Source organism: Rana temporaria (assembly GCF_905171775.1).
Source record: "Rana temporaria chromosome 4 unlocalized genomic scaffold, aRanTem1.1 chr4a, whole genome shotgun sequence".
Lineage (NCBI taxonomy): Eukaryota > Metazoa > Chordata > Amphibia > Anura > Ranidae > Rana > Rana temporaria.
In genome coordinates this window covers 232,501-256,760 of record NW_024404432.1, presented here as the reverse complement: position 1 = coordinate 256,760, position 24,260 = coordinate 232,501, and the positions used below count along the sequence as shown (strand labels likewise).

Genomic DNA, 24,260 nt, shown 5'->3' with positions numbered 1-24,260 from the left:
GTGCGCCCCCCTGCCCCAGAGCACCCAACCCCCCCATGTTGAGGGCACGCGGCCTGGCACGGCTCAGGAGGGGGGGGGGGGCGCTCGCTCGTCCCCACTCCCTTCCTGGCCGGCCGGGTAGCGTGCTTTGGATACGGGTCTGGTATGGATTGTAGGGGACCCCCTACGTCGATTTTTCGGCGTAGGGGGGGTCCCCTTACAACCCATACCAGACCTAAGGGCCTGGTATGCTCCTGGGGGGGAACCCATGCCGGTTTTGTTTTTTACAAATTGACGTGGAGTTCTCCCTCGGGAAAGCATACCAAATGCCGTCGCTGCAATGGGCCTTTACAAGGTGTGACTAACTTTACACTTTGTAAAACGAGCCCTAATTTTACACTTGCAAAATAACACTTACGGCGCAAAAAAGAAGCTAGAAAGCTTTGTGGATCGCCTTAAGTGCTAATTTGCATACTAGCAACGGCATTTCGACTCGAAATGCCCCCAGCGGCGGATGCGGTACTGCATCCTAAAATTAGGCAGTGTAAATCAATTACACATGCCGGATCTTCTGTGTAACTTTGGAAAAAGCCTTTTGAGGATCGTTTCCAAAGTTACACACAGACTGAACAGCACTTAAGTCGGAGTATCTCTTTTGAGGATCTGGCCCATGGTTTCTCCCCCGAGTGACATCTTTGATGTGTGTAAAGATGGGACGTCTGTGAGAAACATTTCCCGCAAACAGGACAGGAATATGGCTTCTCCCCTGTGTGAGATCTCAGATGTGTTTGAAGATGGGACTTATCAGAAAAAAAATTCCCGCACTCAGGACAGGAAAGTGGTTTCTCCCGCGTGTGAGATCTCTGATGTGTTTTAAGATTGGATTCATGTGAAAAACATTTCCCGCACTCAGGACAGGAAAGTGGCTTCTTCTGCATGTGAGATCTCTGATGTGCGTTAAGATTGGACTTGACTGAATAACATTTCCCACATTCAGGACAAAAATATGGCTTCTCACCTGTGTGAGATCTTTTATGCACATTATAATGGTATTTAAAATGAAAACACTTCCCACACTCGGGACAGGAATACGGCTTCTCCCCCGTGTGAGATCTTTGATGTGTATAAAGATGGGATGTCTGTGAGAAACATTTCCCACACTCAGGACAGGAATATGGCTTCTCCCCTGTGTGAGATCTTATATGCACATTAAGATGGGATTTAGAACCAAAACACTTTCCGCACTCAGGACAGGAAAACCTCTTCTCTGTTGGAAGGACGGCACCGTCCCTCACAGTCTGAGGTTCCTCAGGATAAGAGGAATACGATGGTCCATCTACACTGTGTGGTGCCGGATGGACATTTGAGGTAGTTGGGTTTTCTCCTGGACTATACTGTGTGATGTCCTCATCTTCTACTTTACAGTCTGGAGACAAAGTGAGACAATCCTCTGAGGTTTTCCTCATCTCCCGTCCATCTACTAAAATAGAAATACAAAGATTATTACTAGACATGAGCCGATTGGTTCCCCTAAACCAGGACTCCGCCTACATCAGGCAGCTTTGTCTCTGAGGATCTTACAATTCCCCCCTCAAGGTAACTAGTAAATGGCTCCTCTGATCTCCTACCAGATCATTTCTTTATTCATGGACCTTAGTCAGAGAGTGAGGAAACAATGAGAACTGTCTTTTATAGGAGTGACAGTGATGAGGGGATTATAGGACGAGTGTCCCCACCCCTCTATCACTCATTGCCATCTTCCCAACACAAAAAGTCCTGCACTTCCTTATTTAGTCCATGATTTAGTCATGAATAACAGCGGGGCTGAGCCCCACCAGAGGTCAGAGAGTGGGGATGGGGGAAGAACAACCAAGATGAAGACTGGACTGATTCTGAAGATCACCATCATTGGGTTATTGACTCCTCCCTCATTATATCTTTCTGTTTAAGGTCCCAAAGTTTGAGGATGTTATCACATTATTATCAACATGTAAAAGTCTGTGCTCCAATCAAATCAACAGATATAAAATGTCCAGCTGGTAGAAAACGGATGCAACAAAAGAGAATACATATTATGGCCCAGATTCACAGAGAGGTGGGCGCACATTACGCCGCCGTATGCCACGCCGACGCAGCGCGGCAAGCATGGAATTCAGGAAGCCAGTGCTCCCAACGTTGCACCAGTGTGGCGTGGGTTTCAAAGGCGCAGGCCGGCGTAGGTGGTAATGGGCGTGACCCATGCAAATGAAGCGTGACCCCATGCAAATGATGGTCCGAGTGCCAGACAAGTACGTTTAACGAATTGCACATGCGCTGTGACGTGGACGCATCCCCCTGCGCATGCTCACAACCACGTCAGAACAACTGCTTAAGATACGCCGGATCACTGCGTACGCCATGAACGTAACTTACGCCCAGCCAGACACATGTCCAACGTAAAATACGCCGGCTTGTGTTCCCTGGTGCAGACCTTTGCATGTCTGCTGCTGGGTTGCACCTCCTTTATGGGGCATAACTTTATGCCGGACGTACAACTTACGCACACCTCTTGTAGCCTGAGTTTGGCGCACGCAGGTTCGTGAATCGCCGTATTTCCCTCATTTGCATGTTTGAATGGCTAATCAATGGGAGCGGCACCATGCTCCCAGCCTAAATGTGCGCCCACTCTATGCCGGCGTAAGCAAGATACGTCCGCGGGGTGTAGCCTGGTTTTAGGCGCATCTCTGTTTGTGGGTCTTGCGCACAGATACTACGGCGCACATTTGCACTTACGTTGGCGTAACTTGTTATACGTCGGCGTAACTTGTTATACGTCGGCGTAACTTGTTATACGTTGGCGTAAATGCTTTGTGAATCTGAGCCCTTGTGTATATATAGCAGTGGGTAGAGGGGAGAGCAGAAGTCAGGATTATGTAATGTACAACATATTATACAACAGATAGGACTATATAGTATCAGAGTGATGTAATGTACAGTGCCATGAAAAAGTATTCATGCCCCTTGAAATTTTCCACATTTTGTTATGTTACAACCAAAAATGTAAATGTGTTTTACTAGGATTTTATTTGATAGACCAAAAGAAAGTGGCACAAATTGTGAAGTGGAAGGAAAATTATAAATGGTTTTGAAACTGTTTTACAAATAAATATGTAAAAAAAGTATTTTTGGGGAGGTCTCTACCAGCTTTGCACATCTAGAGAGGGACATTTTTGCCCATTCTTCTTTAAAAAATAGCTCAAGTTCTGTCAGATTGGATGCAGAGCTTCTGTGAACAGCATCCAGCGTGCTTTCTGAACAGACACTTAGTGCTGCCGGAGGATTTGTGATGGATAAGAGTGCATTTGTCCACAGACTCTGTTGACAGGCTGACATTTATCAAAATTAATCAGTCCTGGATCAACAGCAGCTTTGATGCCCCTGATGCTGATGTAACTTATTGAATTTGCTGGAGATCTGGGACCCCTTAAAGACTGCCTATCCTATTCCTGTGTTGCAGAATTATTCAGCTGCCTGTACAGCAAATTACTCTTGCAATCCTGAAAAGGCACAGAGGAGTTTTACCCTCAGGCAAAAGCTGCACAGCAGGGGGGCTGGCTTAGTGTAAGACAATACTCTACAAACCAGCTGGAGAAGGGGGCTGCCTGATGAAGAGTGATTGGTCCAAGCCAAGTGGGAGGAAGTTTTGAATGAATTGAGTTGTTGTAAAAGGGAGTGTTGGCTATACAGAGGTCTCTATTATCATCAAAGCAAGGTTGAGTCAAGAGCTCAGCTGGGGGTGAAGACTTAGGCTGGAACCACATGGACTGGGCCTTATGGAAGCCTTAAGCCTGGCGTGTAGTTTGGGCCCAGCCATGTGGGGCAAGGCCGAAGCCTTCTCTCTTTATCATCCAGAGCAGGCCAAAAGAACATACCATCTTTGAGAGGGCTGAGTATACTTCATGTTATTTGCCAGTGTTATAGTTAGACATTTTGTTAGAGTAGTATCCTATGTGTAATAGACATTTCTGTTAAAGCATTGTTTATGATGTAATGGACGTCATTTGTTAGAATAAATATAACGATTTGATTCAAAGGTGTCTGCCTTTAACTAACTTCAGGCTTCAGGCCTTGAGCACATGATGGTTCATATATGCACTCGCAAGCGAATGGCTCATACACAGTAATACAGATGCAATAGTTTATATATATATTATAGGTTGCAGTACGCATACAAGTAATAGTAATTATTGCAAAAAGTGTACTTCTAATATCCTGAATCTTGATTATGTTAGCTTTCAACAATATTTTTGGTTTAGGGCACCACCAACACCCAAGGCCCAATTTTTTTGCATCCGTTTGACAGGTGCTTGTAATTGCAATTTTGATCACATTTTTAACAGCAGGGACCGTTCCTGCACCCAACAAGATTAACTGTTAGGAGTTAGAGTGTTCAGGCACCCCCAAGACCCAATTTGTCTGCACCTGTTTGACAGGTTTATTGTAATTTCAATTTGTTTTAAAAATTTTAACAGCAGGGCTGGTGACTGTGCCCAACAAAAGTAACTGTAAAGCCTTGTACACATTGGACTTTCTGCGGACAAAGTTTAACTATATTGTTTTTTAGATCTTTAGCGCCAACCTTTGGGCAACCTCTGTTAATGTGGTGTTATGGTGAGCATTGAGTCAGAGCAGGCGTGTTTGTACTTTGGAGTTACTTGTGTACACACGCTCGGATAATCAGACGACACACATTTGTTGGCGAAAATTTTTAAAGCATGCTATCCCACATTTGTCTGTGGACAACAATTGTCCGATAAAGCATACAGTCGGATTTTCCATCAACAGCCTGTCATCACACAATTTCAGTCGAATAATCCGATCGTGTGTACGAGGCTTAAGGGGTTACAGTATCCAGGCACCACCAACACCCAAGGCCCAATTTGTATGCACCTGTTTGATGGGAACATGTAGATTACATTTTCTTAAAAAATTTTAACAGCAGGGCCCGTTTTTGCACCCAACAAGAGTAACTGTGAGGGTTTACAGTGTTCAGGCACCACTAGGGATGGGCTAATGGTTTGGGCCAAGCATAAGTTTGGCCTGAACATCACCCATTCAGGTATTTGCCTAACACCCAAACTGGGAATTTGGGATTTCCGCGCAGTCAATAGGTTGTTAATGCTTCCCCATTGAGAGCTAATTTAAAAAAAAAAAATTGTAAAAAAAAAAAAAAGAATGTACATTTTAAAAAATTGGGCAAAAAAATTGGGTGGTGGGACCCTTTGGGTCTGGTATGGATTTTAACCACTTCCCTACTGGCACATTGTAAAATGACACCAGCAAGAACACTTGCTCCTTCCTGAAGCCCATCAGAGTACCCAAGTACATTAGACTACCTGAGTATCTGCAACCCATCAGAGTACCCAAGTGCCTATCTGCAGCCCATGCCTCCTAGAGTATACGTTGGGGTGTTCTCTTTCCAAAATGTGGTCATTTTGTGGGTAATTCCACTGTCCTGGTGCTTCCGGACCTTCAAAAGTGTGATAGGTAGGAATTAAATTAGATGTGTCATTTATGCTCCTAGAAAGCCTGATGGGTCGCACATGTGGTATCACCATACCCAGGAGAAGTAGCAAAATGTATTTTGTGGTGTAATTGGATGTATGTATATGCTGTGTGTGAGAAATAACTTGCTATTCGGACAATTTTATTTAAAAAAAATTTGATCATTTCTTAATTTTCCTAAGAATTGTTGGAAAAAAATTACAACTTCAAAATACTCACCATGCTTCTTAGTAAATGCCTTGGACTGTCTACTTTGAAAAAATTGTTTATTTGTGGGTTAATTGTACTTTTCTGTCATTTCAGGGCCTCAAGAAAAAGCACAGTAAGGCTGTCAGGACATCAGGTGTGATCAGTTTTTTACAATTTGCACCATGGCTTGTAGACTCCATGGCCCAGATTCACAAAAGACTGTCATAAGTCCAAATGTGAGGCGTCGTATCTGTGCGCCTGATTCAAAGAATCAGATACGCTACAATTTGTCCAAGATACGACTGACGTAAGTCTCTTACGCCGTCGTATCTTGGGTGCATATTTACGCTGCCCGCTAGGGGCGCTTCCGTAGAGTTAGGGGTTTGAATATGCAAATGACCTAGATACGCCGATTCACGAACGTACTTGCGCCCGATACGCTGTTTACGTAAGTCGTACGTCCGGCGTAACTTTACCCCTCATAAATCAGGGGTATGTCATGTTAAGGTATGGGCGTGGGAACAGGGTCGTATTGTACGTCGTTTGCGTAAGTCGTACGTGAATGGGCGTAGGTTACGTTCACGTCGTATGAATGGAGCCGGCGTATCTAAGGCCCCGTACACACGACCAAACATGTATGCTGAAACTGGTCCGCGGACCAGTTTCAGCATACATGTTCGGTCGTGTGTAGGCGCAAGCGGGCCGAATTCCAGCAAACATTTGCCCGCCGGGCCTTTTCCCAGCAGACAAATATTCCTGGACGTGTTTTAAAACCGTCCGCTGGAATCCTGCCAGCTCAGACATGTACGGTCGTCAGTACAGACCTACCGTACATGTCCGAGCGCCCGCCGTCCCTCGCATGCGTGGAAGCCTTTAAATGGCAGGCCCGCCCACGTCATCGCCGCGGCGACGACGCGGACACGCCCCGCGTATTGTTTACGCGCGGACTTCTGTACGATGGTTAGTACAGCCATCGTACAGAAGCCCTCTGGCAGACATGTACGGTGAAAACGGTCCGACGGACCGGTTTCATCGTACATGTTTGCTCGTTAGTACCCGGCCTTAGGGAGTAAATTTGACTCTGACTCTGAGCATGCGCGCGCATGCGCCGTTCGTTCGGCCATGCATCTACATGGGGTCACGCTTCATTAGAATACAGCATGCCCACTGCCTTGACAATTTGAATTAGGCGGGTTTACGCCGGCCCATTCCCGCTACGCCGCCATAACTTAGGGCGCAAGTTCTTTCTGAATACGGTACTCGCCTCTCTAAGTTACGGCGGCATAGCGTATTTGAGATGCGATACGCCCGCCGAAAGTTAGGCCATTCTTTCTGAATCTGGCCCCATGACATTCACACAGACTAAATCATATCCACTGATTTGGGTTATTTTTTACCAAACATACTCTATGTAGTAGTATACATTTTGGCCCAAAATTATGAATACTAATTATTTATTTGCAAAATTGTATAATAGAAAAAAAAAAATATTTTTCAAATATTATTTTTTGTTTTACTTATATCACTAAAAAGAAATAACCCAGTGGTGATTATATTCCACTAAAAGAAAGCTCTATTTGTGTGAAAAAAACAATACAAATTTTGTTTGGGTACAGTGTTGTATGACTGAGTAGTTGTCATTCAAAGTGTGAGAGCACTGAAAGTTGAAAATTGGTCTGGGCAGGAAGAGGGTGAAAGTGCCCTGTATTGAAGTGGTTAAGGGGAACCCTATGATAGAATTAAGAAAAAAAATGGCGTGGGGTTCCCACCAAAATCCATACCAGGCCCTTTGGTATAGATTTTAAGGCGAACTCCATGCCAAAATAAAAAAAAAACGGCGTGGGGTCCCCCCATAATTTGCATGTTCGCTAGAACTTTTTCCCTGTCGAAGATGTTCTGGTACGAACCAAACAGGGGGGTGTTTGGCCTATCCCCAGTCTAGATACATAAATTGTGTCTGCAGCACAAAGAAGGAAGCTTATCTGAGAGAAATACAGGAATACAGGACAGGGAACACAGCTCAGGAAAGTGACCAGGGGATTACAGGCTGATATCACCCAGTCCCTGCCCTACTCTGGACCAAGGAGGAGGACCAGGACCAGTGTCCTCCTCTATAAATGTCCCCGTTATTCCATCCTCCTCCATAGACTGCTGATCATCCCTCACATACCTCTCTTCTTCTGATTTAACCTCAAATTCTATATCGATTGGATCTCCTCTTACCCGGTGTTGTGAGGGGCGGCTGATTGTCCATCATGACGTCCTTGTAGAGATCCTTGTGTCCTTCTAAATACTCCCACTCCTCCATGGAGAAATAGACAGTGACATCCTGACACCTTATAGGAACCTGACACACACAATGATACAGTCACCATCCAGACACACCCCTTGTCTGTTACTGGATAATGTCTCAGAATTCCCGGCACCGCTCACCTCTCCTGTCAGCAGCTCCATCATCTTCTTGGTGACTTCTAGAATCTTCTCCATGTTGTGTCTCTCAGGTTTTAGGGAGTCACATGGAGGCACTGTGATGGTCATGTGGTCACCTGACTTCACAAGAGGAAATCTCTGTATTGAGGAACCAATAGGAATATCATGTTAGAATCCCAGAATCCTCCTCACCTCTCCGGTCAAGTCTGTGTATTATTAATAGAGATAAGAGTGATGTCATGTGACCTCCCAGAATCCCCCTCACCTCTCCGGTCAGGTCTGTGTATTATTAATAGAGATAAGAGTGATGTCATGTGACCTCCCAGAATCCTCCTCACCTCTCCGGTCAGGTCTGTATTATTAATAGAGATAAGAGTGATGTCATGTGACCTCCCAGAATCCCCCTCACCTCTCTGGTCAGGTCTGTGTTTTATTAATAGAGATAAGAGTGATGTCATGTGACCTCCCAGAATCCTCCTCACCTCTCCAGTCAGGTCTGTATTATTAATAGAGATAAGAGTGATGTCATGTGACCTCCCAGAATCCTCCTCACCTCTCCGGTCTGTGTTTTATTAATAGAGATAAGAGTGATGTTATGTGACCTCCCAGAACAGGGACAGCAGGGGAGGGGTTTATTCTCTTGGTTGCAAAATATTCTGCAGTATCCAGGACATTGTACAGAGTGGCAGTGGGTTCCTGGAACTCTGAAATCCAGGACCAGGCACTGCCAGAGTCTGTGTCATAGGAAGGTATTGAACTGGCCAACCAATAAGTGATGATGCGCGCACAGACCTCCACAAGGAAAATTTCTTGACCAGTGAGATGGTGAGGTGAAGGTGTCCTTCACTTGCTGGCAGGAGATCTTTATGAAGGTCAGAAAAGTAAGTGAAGGTGGGGTGGGTGGACCATCATAGACCAAGAGTCCTTATGAGTTATGAGCCAGAAAGCCCCCTCTTGTCTCAGAGACTTGCAGACTGACTATGCCCTCAGAGCCCCCACAGCCCTTCAGCCTTACTAACATCTCAGAATTGTTTAGTTCTATTACTTCCTAAGAGGTTACTAAAGTCTTTCAGCTCCATTTCCTCCTCAGGGGTCCCAGAGTCCTTCAGATGCAATACACCCTCAGAGACTCCCAGGGCCAGATTCACAAAGAGATACGACGGTGTATCTACAGATACACCATCGTATCTCTGACTTACACTGGTCCTATCTATGCGCCTGATTCATAGAATCAGATACTCATAGATAGGGCTTAGATCCGACAGTGTTACAATGTGTTACACTGTCGGATCTTATTTTCGATTTAAAAATGGCGCCGGGGGCGTTCCTGCTGATTTACCTTGAATAATATGTAAATCAGCGAGATACGCAAATTCACGAACGTACGCGGACCCAACGCAGTCTTCTTACGACGTTTCCGTAGCGGCTTTCCCGTCGTATACTTACCCCTGCTTTTATCAGGCGCAGCCAATGTTAAGTATAGCCGGCGTTCCCGCGTCAAATTTTAATTTTCTAACGTCGTTTGCGTACGCCGATTCACAAACACGTGCGTCGCAAGTCACGCTCACGTCGAAACCACTGACGTCCTAGTGACGTCAGTGGGAGCAATGCACGCCGGGAAATTCCCCGGACGGCGCATGCGCATTTAAATCGGCGCGGGAACGCGCCTGATTTAAATAGTACACTCCCCCTAGCCGCGGAATTTGAATTCCGCCGGGGGATTTAGGATCCGCCGCCGCAAGTTTGAAGGTAAGTGGTTTGTGAATTAGCCACTTGCCTCTCAAACTTGCGGGAGCGGATCTTAAATCACGTTGATCGAGCGGATCTATAGATCCGCTGATCTACATGAATCTGGCCCCCAGAGTCCTTTAATTCCACTACCTCCTCAGAGACCCCTCAGCTCCTCTAATTCCCTCAGAACCCTCAGTATTTTCCTCCCTCTGACACCAATGGTGGAACATATTCTTCATGACATGCAGGGGAATGTTTTCTTCCTCCTGAGGCAATGTAAGGGGCTCTATGCTCCATACTCCTGACCCCGGCACTCCATCATTGTGTTGGCTGCATATTGTAATGATTGCCCATTGGCCGCCTGTGTAGTGTAATAATTGCCCTTTGTTGGCCATGTACTGTATGGTCAGGATGGTCATTGTCTTGTCTCTTTATTGTAAGTGATGTTTGTATATAGGAACATATTACTAGAATTTATCTCCAAAATGAAGAGAATGTTCCGGTCCCATAAATAGGGAAATGCTCTGACCCTGAAGAGGTTAATCTACAAATAATAAATGTTGGGGCAGCGCTTGCACTATGGACAAAATATCTGAATCCACAACACAATAGTTCCAATAAAACTTTCTGATAACAAAGTGTCAGACAACTCCTGGGGTAACCTGGCAGCACTTAGTCAGAAAACCCCCGGCTGTAGATGACTAGGTGTGCTGGGCTCTGTAGTCCCACAGAGTTTGTGGTGCTTCTGAAGCAATAGACACCTCTATAGCAGTAAATGGGGAAAACCGACATAATGAGCAGAAGTGCTAATCCCCCACCTCCATCTCATTCCCCTAGAATCCCGTCCCTTTCAGACTCCTATTGTGAGACTCATCATAGTGTCTCTGGAGGGGCGCTGATCATTCCTGTGTAAAATCTTCCCTCATCCCGACCTTTAATTATCATTTCATTCCCCCCACATACTATGGGCTAGATTCACATAGATCAGCGGATCTTTAGATCCGCGTGATCTATGTAATTTAAGATCTGCTGCCGCAAGTTTGAGAGGCAAGTGGGTAATTCACAAACCACTTACCTCCAAACTTGCGGCGGCGGATCGTAAAACCCCCGGCGGAATTCAAATTCCGCAGCTAGGGGGAGTGTACTACTTAAATCAGGCGCGTCCCCGCGCCGATTTAAATGAGCATGCGCCGTCCACAAAATTTCCGGGCGTGCATTGCTACCACTGACGTCGCTAGGACGTCAGTGGTTTCGGCGTGAGCGTAACTTGCGACGAGCGGGTTTCTGAATCGGCGTACGCAAACGACGTAAAAATAAAAAATCGACGCGGGAACGACGGCTATACTTAACATTGGCTGCGCCTCATAGAAGCAGGGGTAAGTATACGCCGGGAAATCCGCTACGCAAACGTCGTAACAACACTGCGTCGGGCCCGCGTACGTTCGTGAATTGGCGTATCTCGCTGATTTACATATTATTCAGCGTAAATCAGCGAGAACGCCCCCCTGCGGCCATTTTTAAATTGCAGTTAAGATCCTACGGTGTAACACAGTTACACCTGTCGGATCTTAGGCATATCTATGCGTAAATGATTCTATGAATCAGGCGCATAGATACGACCGGCCTAAGTCAGAGATACGACGGCGTATCAGGAGATACACCGTCGTTTCTCTCTGTGAATCTGGCCCAATGTCTGGAACCGACATTTACTGACATCAATAACTCCCCTCGTGGTACAGACCATAAATTTCCTCATTGTAATATACGGGGTAATTCTACATTTCCACACTATGGTGTCCGTTTAATATTCAGTGATATTTCACTGCTGCTGACTTCACGGCTCTTCTCTGTGATATCTGTTCGCCCCCTTGTGGCAGTTTAATATACAGTGTAGATCACTTCTCCCACTGTGAATTGAAGTGATCTGCAAATGCTTTGAGAATCCCAAACGGCTTCTGTTTCTCTAATCTCGCGATATCTCGGGAGATTTCAGTCTCGGAACCCCTAAGTGAAATACAAAGCACTTCATATACACTGCACATATTAACTTAATAATAAAGTTATAATCCCCCTATCCAATAAACACACACCCCATAACTGTAATACATTATAATGATTAATACATAAGCATAACACATGTGCATATTTATGTGAATGGTGTATTCTGAAATCTGTCATGCAGATATGCACCATTCATATAAAAACAATAAATATATATATATTAAATAGTTCTAAATAATTTAAAAAAAGCATAACAATAAAAATATTAAATTAAAAATTAAAATAAATCATTTTAAATAAAGAGAACCCCCCATATAATAAAATTAGAATTGTCCAAGAGCTGAACCAAATCTTAGGTTTGAAATAAATAATAAAAAAATATAAAAAACATAAATAAAATATAGAAAATGTTATTTAAATCATACCAGTTCAAAGCAGGTGGTTTTATTTATTTTTTAAATGCTCATCAAATTGAATTGATAAAAAAAGGCATTTTACAAATATATATGTTGTGTCCAAAAACTCCCATATGTGTTAATAATGGTACAATCCAGTTAAGTTAAGTTACTGTTAAACTATTAAGCATTTGAGGGTATAAGATAGGAAGCAAGATGGAGGGTCTGAAAAAAAAGAGGGTTGCCAAATTTACATACACACAAAATTGCGTGCTTGTGTCACGTGTTGTTAACAACTGGGATCGGCTTTATGGTCAAAGATCTCAGATGCTGTCGCAATCCAAAAAGGATGCTATATGGAGTAGCATAGTGGAACAAGTAAATGCATCCGGGGATATCGCACGAACCATCAGCTCCTGCAAACGCCGCATGGTGGATATAAAAAATCTACTAAAAAAAAAAATGACCGCCGTTGCAAAGCACCAAAGAGGCACAGGAGGAGGCCCACCAGTGGATGTGAATTTCACTATATACGAGGAGGAATTAAAGGGGTGCCTTGGGCCAGATACCATCCTTGGAGTACCAGGAGAATATGACTCCGATACCCATAGTAAGTAATTTTTATTTAAATATTACATTTTTGGGAAATATTTATGAAGTTTATAAAATATATATATATATATATATTTTATTGTGCAGTGCTACAAGAACCATTAAATGAGGAAGAGACTGCCAACGACCACGAGGTGCAACCCGTGCAAGAGGGAGATCACACCCTAATGCTGTTTACTGATGACGGTAAGAATTAATACCTTAATTTTAATTGTTTAAATTACCACCGGAGCAGTGGTGGTGGGTCCATAAAGGGCGCAGGAGTGCCGCCCCCTCTCTCCTGTCATCTCTCTCTCACCATAGATAGATTCGTGCATTGCATGATTCTATCTGTGGTCGCCACTGCCTCCCCCTATTCAGGTGTTCCGCCCCTTGTCGGGCGCCGGCCATCTGAATTACAGTGGTGGGCAGTGGCGACTGGTGCTCAACATTTTTGGGGGGGAGCAAACGCAAAAAAAAAATTGCAGCCTCACTGTGCCTATCAAATGCAGCCACTGTGCCATCAATTGTCACCACTGTGCCATGCCATCAAACGCAGCCACTGTGCCATCACTTGTCTCCACTGTGCCATGCCATCAAATGCAGCCACTGTGCCAATTGTCGCCACTGTGCCCATTGTTGTCACTGTGCATGTCACTGTGCCCTTTAATTGTTGCCACTGTGCCCATTGATGCCACTGTGCATGTCACTGTGCCCTTTTAATTGTTGCCACTGTGCCCATTGTTGCCATTGTGCATGTCACTGTGCCCTTTAATTGTTGCCACTGTGCCCATTGTCACCACTGTGCCCTTTGTCACCACTGTACCCATTGATGCCTCTGTGCCCTTTGTCGCCTCTGTGCCCTGTAAAATGCACTTACCTTTCTGCTTCCACGTCCCTCGATGTCTTCTCCCGCCTTGGTGACGCTTCAGCCAATCAGGTTACCGATAACCAGAATCTGGGAACCTGATTGGCTGAGACAGCCATCTGTCTTATCCAAGGAACGCACCCCCCCGTACGTTCCGAGGATAGACCTTCCGGGAGAGGAGGGCTGTACTCGGAAAGCCTATCAGGCGCCCCCTATGGACGGGCCGCCACTGGTGGTGGGGGTGTTTTTGAAAGCGCCTGATTAAAGCCGTGGGCTATAATAGGCTTCCAAAATGGTAAACAGCGGGCGCAATTCTGTGCGTTCGCTGTTTACTTAGTGTTGTGTTGGTGAAGCAAATAAATCGCTTTCTTAACACTGATCCGCCTCTCAGCCAATCAGGTGCTCGGGCCTGGTTAACTGTCACCTAATTGGCATGAAGTGACAGGTGCTGTGATTGGACATTTATCAGGCATCCAATAATAGCAAAGGGCGGGAAGAGGACAGGAGAAGACATGAGGACTTGTAGCATGGAGGACAGTGCCGTGACCCGAAACAGGTGTCAGGCGGGGGATGCACACTGGGGCAACAATTGATGTGGCACAGTAGCATAAATTGATGGGCACACTGGCAGCAATTGATGGGTACAGTACCTGTGTTTGATGGCACAGTTGCTGCAATTTATGTGTACAGTGGCTCCATTTGATGGCACAGTAGCTGCGTTTGATGGGCACAGTGGCTGCAATTGATGTTTTTTTTTTCAGTTTGTTTGCACCCCCCCCCCCCCCCCCCAAAAAAAAATTGAGCACCATCCGCCACTGCACCAGAGGTATATAAATAGCCTAGTTTTGCGGTGTATATACCGGAATCATGGTTGTTGATACAGCCATGATTCTGGTATGAATATTGCGCAGGTGATTCCTATTTATGCAAAAGTAATCTGAACAACTATACAGCGACTGTATTAATTTTAGGGGCCTTTCACACAGGCTGTCCAATGAGGTCCACCTGCCAGTTTTCACGCATACCTGATTGGACCCTCCATTCACCCCTATAGAGCAGCATATGTCAGCAGTGAGTTGACCTCTGGCAACCGCCGTGATCGATTCCTGTCAGCACAATTCAGAAGTATATGTTGGTCCATTTTTCATCCATCTTGCAAATCAAATATCAGATGAAAACGTACTGGTGTTATGTTTCCAGCATAGAGGAGAGCGGGACTGAGTGTGTCTCCGCTCTGCTCAGTAAGACCCCTTTCACACTGAGGAGTTTTTCAGGCGGTACAGCACTAAAAATAGCGCTGCTATACCGCCTGAAAAACTCCTTCACTGCCTACTCAATGTAAAAGCCCGAGGGCTTTCACACTGAGGCGTTGCTCTGGCGGAATTGAAAAAAATCTCCTGTCAGCAGCATCTTTGTAGCGGTGAGAGGAGTGGCGTGTATACCGCTCCTTCACCGCTCCTTCCCATTTAAAACAATGTGAATCCGCGTCAATACCGCCCGCAATGCGCCTCTATAGAGGCGCATTGCGGGCGGTTTTAACCCTATATCGGTCGCTAGCAGGGGTTAATACCGCACCGCTAGTGTCCGATTCCCACAGCAATTCTGGCGGTATAGCCCCGCTATTTTTAGCAGCGCTATACCGCCACCGTGGCTCCCGCCCCAGTGTGAAAGGGGCCAAAGTTTAGACGGACCTGTCATCCGCCTGCTCAGCAGGGATCAGCGTAGCAAGTGGAGTTGGTTAGACAGAGGCGCCCTTGTGAAAGGGGTCATACAGTTGGTGGAAAAAGTCCACGGTTTGATTAGAGGTTTTTGAAGTCAGATCTCTACATTAAGAGTACCAATCAATGCCATTGTTATATCAAACATGATGTTTTTCATCTATTTTGATAGCATTTAATTATTACTAAAAACATTTTTTTTTTTTTAAAACTAGTAATACTTACTTAATAAAATGCTCTCAAACCCCCCCCCCCCCCCCCACCCACACCTACACAACTCATGTGGAATGATGAAATGCAAATGTTCGGCACACATATGTATTTGCATTCACACTACACATGTTAGGTCTTATTATATGAGGGCATCTATCCTCCCAGAACCGCACGCCCACTGCGGAGCTTACCCAGTGCGCTATGTGAACAATATGTTTTGTGGAAAGATTGGGGTAAAGGCTTAATCATAGCGTCCCTTTACCAAGTGATCATGATCAGCTGTGTCCAATCACATCTGATCACGATGTAACCACATTTTACGGTTATCGACAGTACTTTGCTTATGCTGACACAATGTTCGGAGAGGAGAGCCATTAAAAACAGTGCCCATCAGTGCCTCCTCATCAGTGCTACCAATCACTGCTGCCTATTAATGCCTCATCATCAGTGCCTATCAGCGCCCTTCAGTGCTGCCTATTAGTCTCCATTAGTGACACCTATCATTGACCATAACTTCAATCCTCATCAGTAAGGCCGGATTCACACTTATGCAAATTGAGTGCGGCTTAAACCGCATCCAATACGCAGAACATTTCTAAATACATTGTTTTCAATGAGGCTGGTTCACATATGTGCGATGCATTCGCACTGCGCATTGCAGAAAAAATTTAGATAATAATTATCATAGCACAACTGTAGATATTATGTATAATATTCATCCTAAAGAAATTATTATTATTATATTTTTTCAGATAGCACTCAAATTTTGGTGGAGTATGAAGTGATGGAGGATTCAAACCTGTGTGGTAAGTTGAAAACACCCTTTTGTCGAAGGCTGAAACTTATTTAAAGCGGTGGTTCACCCTAAAAACGACTTTCCCCTATTACACTGCCCCCCCGCATTACAATAGGATTATGCCTTTAATTTTTTTTTGCTGCTGTACATACCTGGGTACAGCTATTCACCCGTGTCCTCCGGGTTGCGAGTCCCGCGGGAGTGGGCGTTCCTAACATGGCGGTGATTGACGTTTTGACAAAAAAATTAGCTCCCCCCCGTCGCGTAAGCCACGTCAGACTGGCGAAAGAAGCCGAACAGCGATGCGCAGGCGCAGTATAGCGCCGACTCGCCGTTCGGCTCCTTCCGCCAGTCGTGACGCGGCTTACGCGACGGGGGGAGCTCGTTTTTTAGTCAAAACGTCAATCACAGCCATGTTAGGAACGCCCACTCCCGCGGGACTCGCAACCAGGAGGACACGGGTGAATAGCTGTACCCAGGTATGTACAGCAGCAAAAAAAAAATTAAAGGCATAATCCTATTGTAATGCGGGGGGGCAGTGTAATAGGGGGAAGTCGTTTTTAGGGAGAACCACCACTTTAAACTTTACTATGTTACTATATGAAGATGTATTAATTGGTACTAAAGTCCACTATCACATGTTCTTTTTAGGACCCCACCAGGGTGTCTACTGGACTAATATGCACGGGATATTCGCAGAATATAGCAGATTTACCTGTCACACTGAATCCTCCAGAGCTGCATTGTAATTAATCTGGCAGGTGCCAGGGGCTTCGATCTTCGCCCAGTCTTGTCTGCAGCAATGTCACTCACGAGCATGTGGTTTGTAGTCCCATCTCACCCACATAGATCGGGGCTGTAAATATACGTTGAGCCATGCAGGCATGGATCATTGAGCACACGATGGCTGACAGGGAGGAGGAAGCATCTATGACTGAAGAAACTGCTAGGGTCTCTTCTTTCATAAATATCCTGTTTTACAAAAATGTCATTCAAATTTTAGTTTTATACTAGTGTTAACATTTATTTTTCTTAATTAGCTCCTGAAGAAGTGCAAAACGAAGAGGATCCACAACCTGGACCGTCACATCCTGGTAAATGTAAAGATGTATTTATCAGTAGCCCCCTTATAAAAAATCTGAAAAAATAACAAAATTATTCCTTTCTCAAGCAGATCAGCTGGAAAATGTAACCCACAATAATGATGGAGCAGTGGATGCTGTACCTCTAACAAGTAAATATACAAAACACCCAGAATTTTCTTTATTTTTTTTTCATATTTCATAGTAAGAATCGTTTTTTTATTTATTAATTTGCAGATCAAGAAGAAGAAAGGGTGGAAGTCGCACCAGCTATTAATTCGTCTTCTGGCCCTATACGGGTTCCAAGAGGAAGGAGAAGGCGGCAATTGATAGCTGACAGAGTAGAGGCAGCTGGTAATGCCTCTGTTCAGTTAGAGCAAACATTACATTCATTAAGGGAAGGTTTAAGGGATAGACAAACTACCCAAGATTCGATTTTGACCTCCATTGTTGGAGAAATGAGGCGGTCCAATGAAAACATGGAGCGTCTTACTACGGCAGTTTTGCAGCAGCAAATAATTTTCAAAGAGATGCTAGAAGAGCATAAAAAAATGTCCCTTGCTCTTATGCATCTGGTTGGCCATATGACGCTACCACCCCAACAACTGGCCCGAATGGATGATTGAAACTATGGTAGGGATCCCTTGAATATTTGAAGGCATCGAGGGTTTGTTTACCCTAAATAGCTTCCTTTACCTTAGTGCAGTCCTCCTTCACTTACCTCATCCTTCCATTTTGCTATTAAATGTCTTTTTTTCTTCTGAGGAATCCTCACTTCCTGTTCTTCTGTCTGTAACTACACACAGTAATGAGAGGCTTTCTCCCTGGTGTGGAGAAAGCCTCTTGAGGGGGGAAGGGGCGAGCAGGAGGGTCAGGACGCCCACTATCACAGCTCCTTTCTCTATCTGCAAAGTAGAGAGTGTCCTGACTTGCCTGCTCGCCCCCTCCCCCCTCAACAGGTTTCTCCACACCAGGAAGAAAGCCTTACATTACTGTGTGGAGTTACAGACAGAAGAACATGAAGTGAGCATTTCTCAGAAGAAATAATGACATTTAAAAGCAAAATGGAAGGATGAGGTAAGTGAAGGAGGACTGCACTAAGGTAAAGGAAGCTATTTTGGGGGTAAAAAATTATACCTTAGCAACCCATTTAAATACTGTTTTTTGTTGGTCATCCATGTTGCTCCCCCTTGTCTATGTTAATAATATAGGGGACTAGTAAAAAGACCTATACTTGTTTTGTTTGTTTAAAATTTAATATATTTTTCATAAAACTTTTTTTTTATCACAAACCCAGTGTGTGTTTTTGTACATTTTTTATTGAATTTTAGTAAATGCAAAGAGAGTGAACAGTAGAACAATCAAAATTAAAGCAACATTTGGTTTCAATGCCCTTGGCCTTCATAACAGCAGTACTTTTTGGACCTTGATTTTTAGAAAAACTTGCACATATAGGCAATAACCGGGTACCAATGGACAGCAAATTAATACGTAGTTAAAAACACTGTCTTTGATAGGTTAAACAGAGAGTTGTGTAGGAGCCTGAAAACTGGGTGATGATAGTATGCTATTAGGGTGCCTTTTTTGCAAACAGTCAGATGTCACAGGTGTGCATGAGGACAATGGGCAGAATCATCTCTGTCCTGCTTCAGTCTTCAAAAATAGGATAGCTTCGAAGACTCCAAATACTGGTAACTCTGTAAAAAAAATAAAAAAAATTGTTTACATCTTAGCATAAAGGATAATTTTTTATTTTTTTTATTAAAGGGTTTGTAAACCCTCAATGTTATTTACCTTAATGCATTGTATGCATTAAGTTTAAAAACCTCCTGTAATGCAGCAGTGCCCCCATTTTACTTACCTGAACCCGGACTTTCCAGCGACGAGGACGAGCACACCAGCTCCAGCCTGTGTGGCGATTCCTGATTGCATAGATTGATAGCAGTGTAGCCATTGGCTCCCGCTGCTGTCAATCAAATCAAATGATACTCGAGACATGGGGCCAGTCCGAGTCCTGCTGTCTGTGTGAATAGACGCAGCAGCAGGACACGGAGCATGCCTGCACGAGTGCCCCAAAGGAGAGTGGGTCTCAAACCTGGCAATTGAGAAGAGGAGGAGCCAGGAGCGCAGTTGAGGAACCCACCAGAGGAGGATAGGGGTCACTCTGTGAAAACAAACTACACAGGTGGTGAGGTGAGTACGACATGTTTGTTTAAAAAACATTTTTTTCGACTTTCAGATATGCTTTCAATTAAAAAAAAAATGTAAGTAAATTCTTTTTTAGTTTGATAAGATGCTGCAACTGTCCCCTGCAGGCTAAATAATCCTTAGAATTGAGAAATAACATAAATGGAAATCACTAATTTCTCAATCAGAATCATTGGAGACTGTAAGTCCATACATCAAATACTAGCACATTATGACATACTTACCTGAAGAAAAGAAAACTCTTGCCTTGCGATCTCGCCACTGCAGGGGTTTCCATGTTCTCCCGGTCTTCCTTCCATGTCCAGGGACTACGGGCATCTGATTGGACAAGCTGGTTATGATGTCACTCACGTGCATGCACTTGTGAGTAGCTGTTTGTGGCACAGCTCTGGAGGAATGGCAAAGGTATGCCATTCATTGACAGAGCATGCACTGGTGACGTCACAGGCTGCATTGATAGTAAATAGCTCCTAAACGTTGCACGTTTATGAGATATTTACTGTGCCTATAGGTTATCCTTACTATAGGTGAAAGTCATACATGGTAGGTAAAGTACTCACACTTTTACAAAAATACATGAGTAGTTTATACTTACCTAGGTGGATGCAGCACCTATGCCTATACTACTTGTCTCCCCCACCCTTCATGGTACTAGAAATGAGCAATAATTGTTTTCTTTTCACACAGTTATTAATTCAACACCGAGCAGGAAGCTGTTGATTTCCATATATTAACATTTTAGTAGAAGCTATTTTTTTTTTTTACTTACATATACAATGATGAGACTCAGGATAGAATCAGAAACGTTACACTAATGAGTCGTCCCAGTTTCTCGGGTCTGAAAAGAATTAAAATGAAGGTTAAAACATATTGTGCATAACAATAAAACATAAGTGAAATTCTCCAAAAAATAAAAAATTTACCCTGAAATAGTTCTGAATAAGACTCTGACGAATCAAATTTCCTTGCTCTGAGGAATCCTCAGAGGCAGCCGGGAGGGCCGGTATTTCTGGTGGCAGATCATTATTGATGTGCAAGTCTACATTGCTTGCAAGAGCAATATTATGTAGAATTGCACAAACAATAATGATATCGGACACCAGTTCCGGAGAGTGCTGCAAAAACCCGCCAGTTTTTGAGAGGCATCGGAATGTTGATTTCCACATTCCGAAAGTCCTCTCAATAACTGAGCGGGTGCGTATATGTACACTATTATATCTAACCTCGGCTGCGGTCTGAGGATTCGACAGAGGCGTCAGCAACCATGACCTACAGCCATATCCTGCGTCTCCTATAGAATAAACATAAAAATTTATTAATAAATTAAAATTATTTTAATATATACTAATACATTTTTTAGGCAATCATATATTTATACAATTCTAATGAAATTTATTTAATTTGTTTTCAATGCTTCTGTCTATTATTTTTTTTACTACCGTGATTAGTGCTCTATTTGCCCATCAAACAGCATTGGATAATAATGATGATATAGTAGTCAAAATCTTTAAAGTGTTTCTAAAGGCACAAGGTTTTTTACCATGATGCATTCTATGCATCAAGGTAAAAAACATTCTGTGTGTAACTGCCCACGCCCATACTTACCTGATAACCATTGTGATCCAGCGATTTGCATGAGAGCCTCTTACTCTTCCTTGCTTGAGACAGTAGCAAGAGTCGTTAGTCAATCACAACCTGTGAGCCAATGTTGAGAGAGAGGGGGTATAATAGCTCAGCCACAGCTCTGTGTGTGCATGGACAGACAGAGCAGCGGCTCAAGAGCGAGCATGCCTGGGTGCCTTAGTATGAAGCTTTTTGTTGTGGTGTCACTTGGCAAAAGGGAGGGGCCAGGAGCGCCAGTGAGGGACCCAAGAAGAGGAGGATTGGAGGTACTGCTCTGTGTAAGATCATTAAACATACCAGGTATGTATAACATGTTTGTTAATTATTTTTTTCAAGAATGCTTACAACTCTGTCTACCGATGTATGCCTCCTACCAATTATCTAGTAGTATTTAGAATCATTCTCATCTAGCATTTAGGACTTAGAAAGTCAGCCTAAGCATGTGTGGCCAACTGCAACACTACAGCTTTTGTTAAAGTACATTTCACTTGAGTCACTGTAAGCCCCCATTCACACCTAGGCATTTTGTCGCCTATAGTGTGACGCCGCTGCCGCCAGAGGGATGAAAACACATTGTCCTCTATGGAGATGGTTCACATCTCCACGCCGAACGCCTGCCGCCTGAAAAAAGGTCCCGGACCTTTTTTTCAGGCGACTTTCGGCGTTCGGCATAGGAGATGGGAACCATCTCCATAGAGGGACAATCTTGGGTCACATCTAGGCGGACAATCGCGGCGTTTTGTCGCCGCAAATCGAGGTACAAAAAGCCGATATTTGTCGCCGCAATTTGCGGGACAAAACGCCGCGAATTTGTCTGCCTAGATGTGAATGGAGCCTAAAAGTATCAGTTAGAAGCTTGTGTCCAAGAGAAATAGAAAAGAACACTGACAGTGGTATAGTAAAAGATTTTCAACCTGGTCACTGTTCACATTTGTAAAGTTTTCCTGCCTTGTCTCCCTGCTACGGCAAACTCTGAGCCAGAGAAGGGAGCAAGAATCATGACAGTAAATTTTCTCCATTCCTACGTAGAATGTCCCTTTGCATTGCTGTCACTGCCAATCTCTATCTCAAGGATCTGTGAGGAGAAGTGGAAAACCTCATCTCTACTCCTCCACACAGAAAACTAAATGACTCAACAGTAGAAAATAAACAATGTCATTGACTACCCACGCTTAGTTCACGTTCACAAATGTATGCTGTGATGTGAATAAAGACTGTTAAACACATGACTTTTACCAACAGTTTCTGTCGTAGCCACTGTACTAACTGACCAAAATTATTACTGTGCTCTCCCCCGCTGAGCTGTTGTGTTCTGACAGGTGGAATGCCCCCCCATCAGTGCTCTCCACAATTGGCTGAGAGTACTATTTTGTAATCGGTTTGGCTGCCGGTTCTCAAGCATGCTTGTCAGACAGAAGTCGGCCAAACGGCTGTCCTCTGTCAGACAGGTTGTCATATACACGGGCTGATTATTTTTTAACTGGCAGATGTCTCACAACATTTGGCCCATGTGTACGGTGCTTGAAGAGGAGGTCCAGCACCCCGACGAAAAATTTAAATTCAGTAGCTACAAATACTGCAGCATCTGACTTTTAGAATATAGACACTTAACTGTCCAGGGAGCCTGCGATGTCAGCACCGCAACCGATGTTTGGATTGGCTGTCTGGTGCAGCCGCGTCCATTCCTGGTAAGGGAACACAGCAGTGGAGACTTTCGGCTTGACAGCCGGTTCCCTAATGTGGATGCGCAAAGTGCTCTGCGCTCTTTTTATTGGTACGGCGGCGGAGGTAAGAGAAGGGGACGAACTTCCAGAAGACTTGGCAGCGGCCGGTCTACAAGAAGTGTGGAACTGGACCTTTCAAAAACAAGAAAGGAGACAGATAAGCGGAAGTTCCACATTTGAGTTGAAATACACTTTAAGAAGATAAAAATCATCTGCACAACCCATCGTACCTTCTTCAATTCACAGTGAAGATAATGCAAGATAAAAAATAAAAAAATGTGTCACTTTAATAAATATTCTAAATTAAATATATAAATATATTTCAATTATGTATACATAAAATTACGTTTACTTACCCACCAGCCAGCCCTCAGGCATGTTTCCTTGTTCAAATCGATCAAAGAGAGCTGACTGCCGCAGGATATGGCTGTCGTGGCAACTTCCGGGAAACCCAGATCTGATACTCATAATGCGCTGGTGGGAGTCCACCACAACTTGCACATTTAAGGAATGGTAGCATTTCCTATTGCGAAACTGCTCCTCCCTATTGTGTGGTGGTATCAGCGCAATATGAGTACAATCTATGGCTCCCAGGCAATTAGGCATCCCTCCTTGTCGAAAAAATCCGACCTTCAACTCTTGCCACTCTTCCATGGTTGCAGGGAAATGGATGTACTTCGCCATATGTTTCTTAATTGATTTCAGAACAGGTTTCAGGAACCTAGAGAGACTGGGACGACTTATTCCAATTAGCCGAGCACAGGAGGGTTGGAAATTTCCTGTGGCTAAAAAGTTTAAAACCGCCAATAGCCTGACCATGGCTGGAATGGCGTAGTTTCGCGCTGACAGTGGTTCTATGTCATCGGCTATTAGTTGGTACACCTCCATGACCCCCTGGCGATTCAGCCTAAACATCTCCTCAATGTCCATTTCGGACAGGTCATCCAAGATGGTACGTTTTCTGAAGACACCAGGCTGTCTGCGTCTAACGTTTCTGATTCTATCCTGGGCTACATACACAGCTGCCGCTGCAACAGCTGTTATGGCTGTAAGGGTTATATCTTCCACCTCCATCTCAAATATCTGAAATAAATCATTTTAAAAAAATAGTAGGTTTATAAATGTTAATAACTTTAACTATATACAATTGTGTGTGTGTGTGTGTATG

The 24,260-nt window shown here is 44.2% G+C and overlaps 2 protein-coding genes across 4 annotated transcripts in view; one reads left to right on the top strand and one right to left on the bottom strand.

The window, feature by feature from the left end:
- Window positions 1-12,307: 12,307 nt before the first annotated feature.
- Window positions 12,308-18,242, top strand: LOC120921728 (myb-related transcription factor, partner of profilin-like). 2 transcript variants are annotated; one of them, XM_040334265.1, is made up of 6 exons: window positions 12,308-12,879; window positions 12,969-13,067; window positions 16,412-16,465; window positions 17,496-17,549; window positions 17,630-17,689; window positions 17,775-18,242. In XM_040334265.1, exons 1-6 carry the CDS (start codon window positions 12,486-12,488, stop codon window positions 18,161-18,163), a joined length of 1,050 nt encoding a protein of 349 aa, XP_040190199.1. In that variant the 5' UTR covers window positions 12,308-12,485; the 3' UTR covers window positions 18,164-18,242. The 2 variants fall into 2 exon arrangements, with proteins under 2 accessions (XP_040190199.1, XP_040190198.1); XM_040334264.1 differs by having other exon boundaries at window positions 17,627-17,689.
- Window positions 18,243-18,838: 596 nt separating this feature from the next.
- The window catches only part of LOC120921720 (putative nuclease HARBI1), a 7,870-nt gene continuing 2,448 nt past the window's right edge, over window positions 18,839-24,260 (bottom strand). Inside the window, exons 2-5 of one of the 2 annotated variants that reach the window (XM_040334258.1) lie at window positions 23,449-24,175; window positions 20,669-21,036; window positions 20,515-20,583; window positions 18,839-19,234 (exon numbers count right to left, since the gene is read on the bottom strand). In XM_040334258.1, coding sequence (XP_040190192.1) covers window positions 20,557-20,583; window positions 20,669-21,036; window positions 23,449-24,166 — 1,113 coding nt within the window. In that variant the 5' untranslated portion in view covers window positions 24,167-24,175 and the 3' untranslated portion in view covers window positions 18,839-19,234; window positions 20,515-20,556. Of the gene's footprint in view, window positions 19,235-20,514; window positions 20,584-20,668; window positions 21,037-23,448 lie in introns of both variants that reach the window. The other variant, XM_040334259.1, reaches the window with a different exon arrangement.

Coding starts and splice junctions, on each gene's coding strand:
- LOC120921728 (XM_040334264.1), top strand. CDS start 12,486: ATGGAGGGTCTGAAAAAAAAGAGGGTTGCCAAATTTACATACACACAA. Junction 16,466..17,495: donor GGAGGATTCAAACCTGTGTG/GTAAGTTGAAAA, acceptor TTTCTTAATTAG/CTCCTGAAGAAGTGCAAAAC. Junction 17,690..17,774: donor GGATGCTGTACCTCTAACAA/GTAAATATACAA, acceptor ATTAATTTGCAG/ATCAAGAAGAAGAAAGGGTG.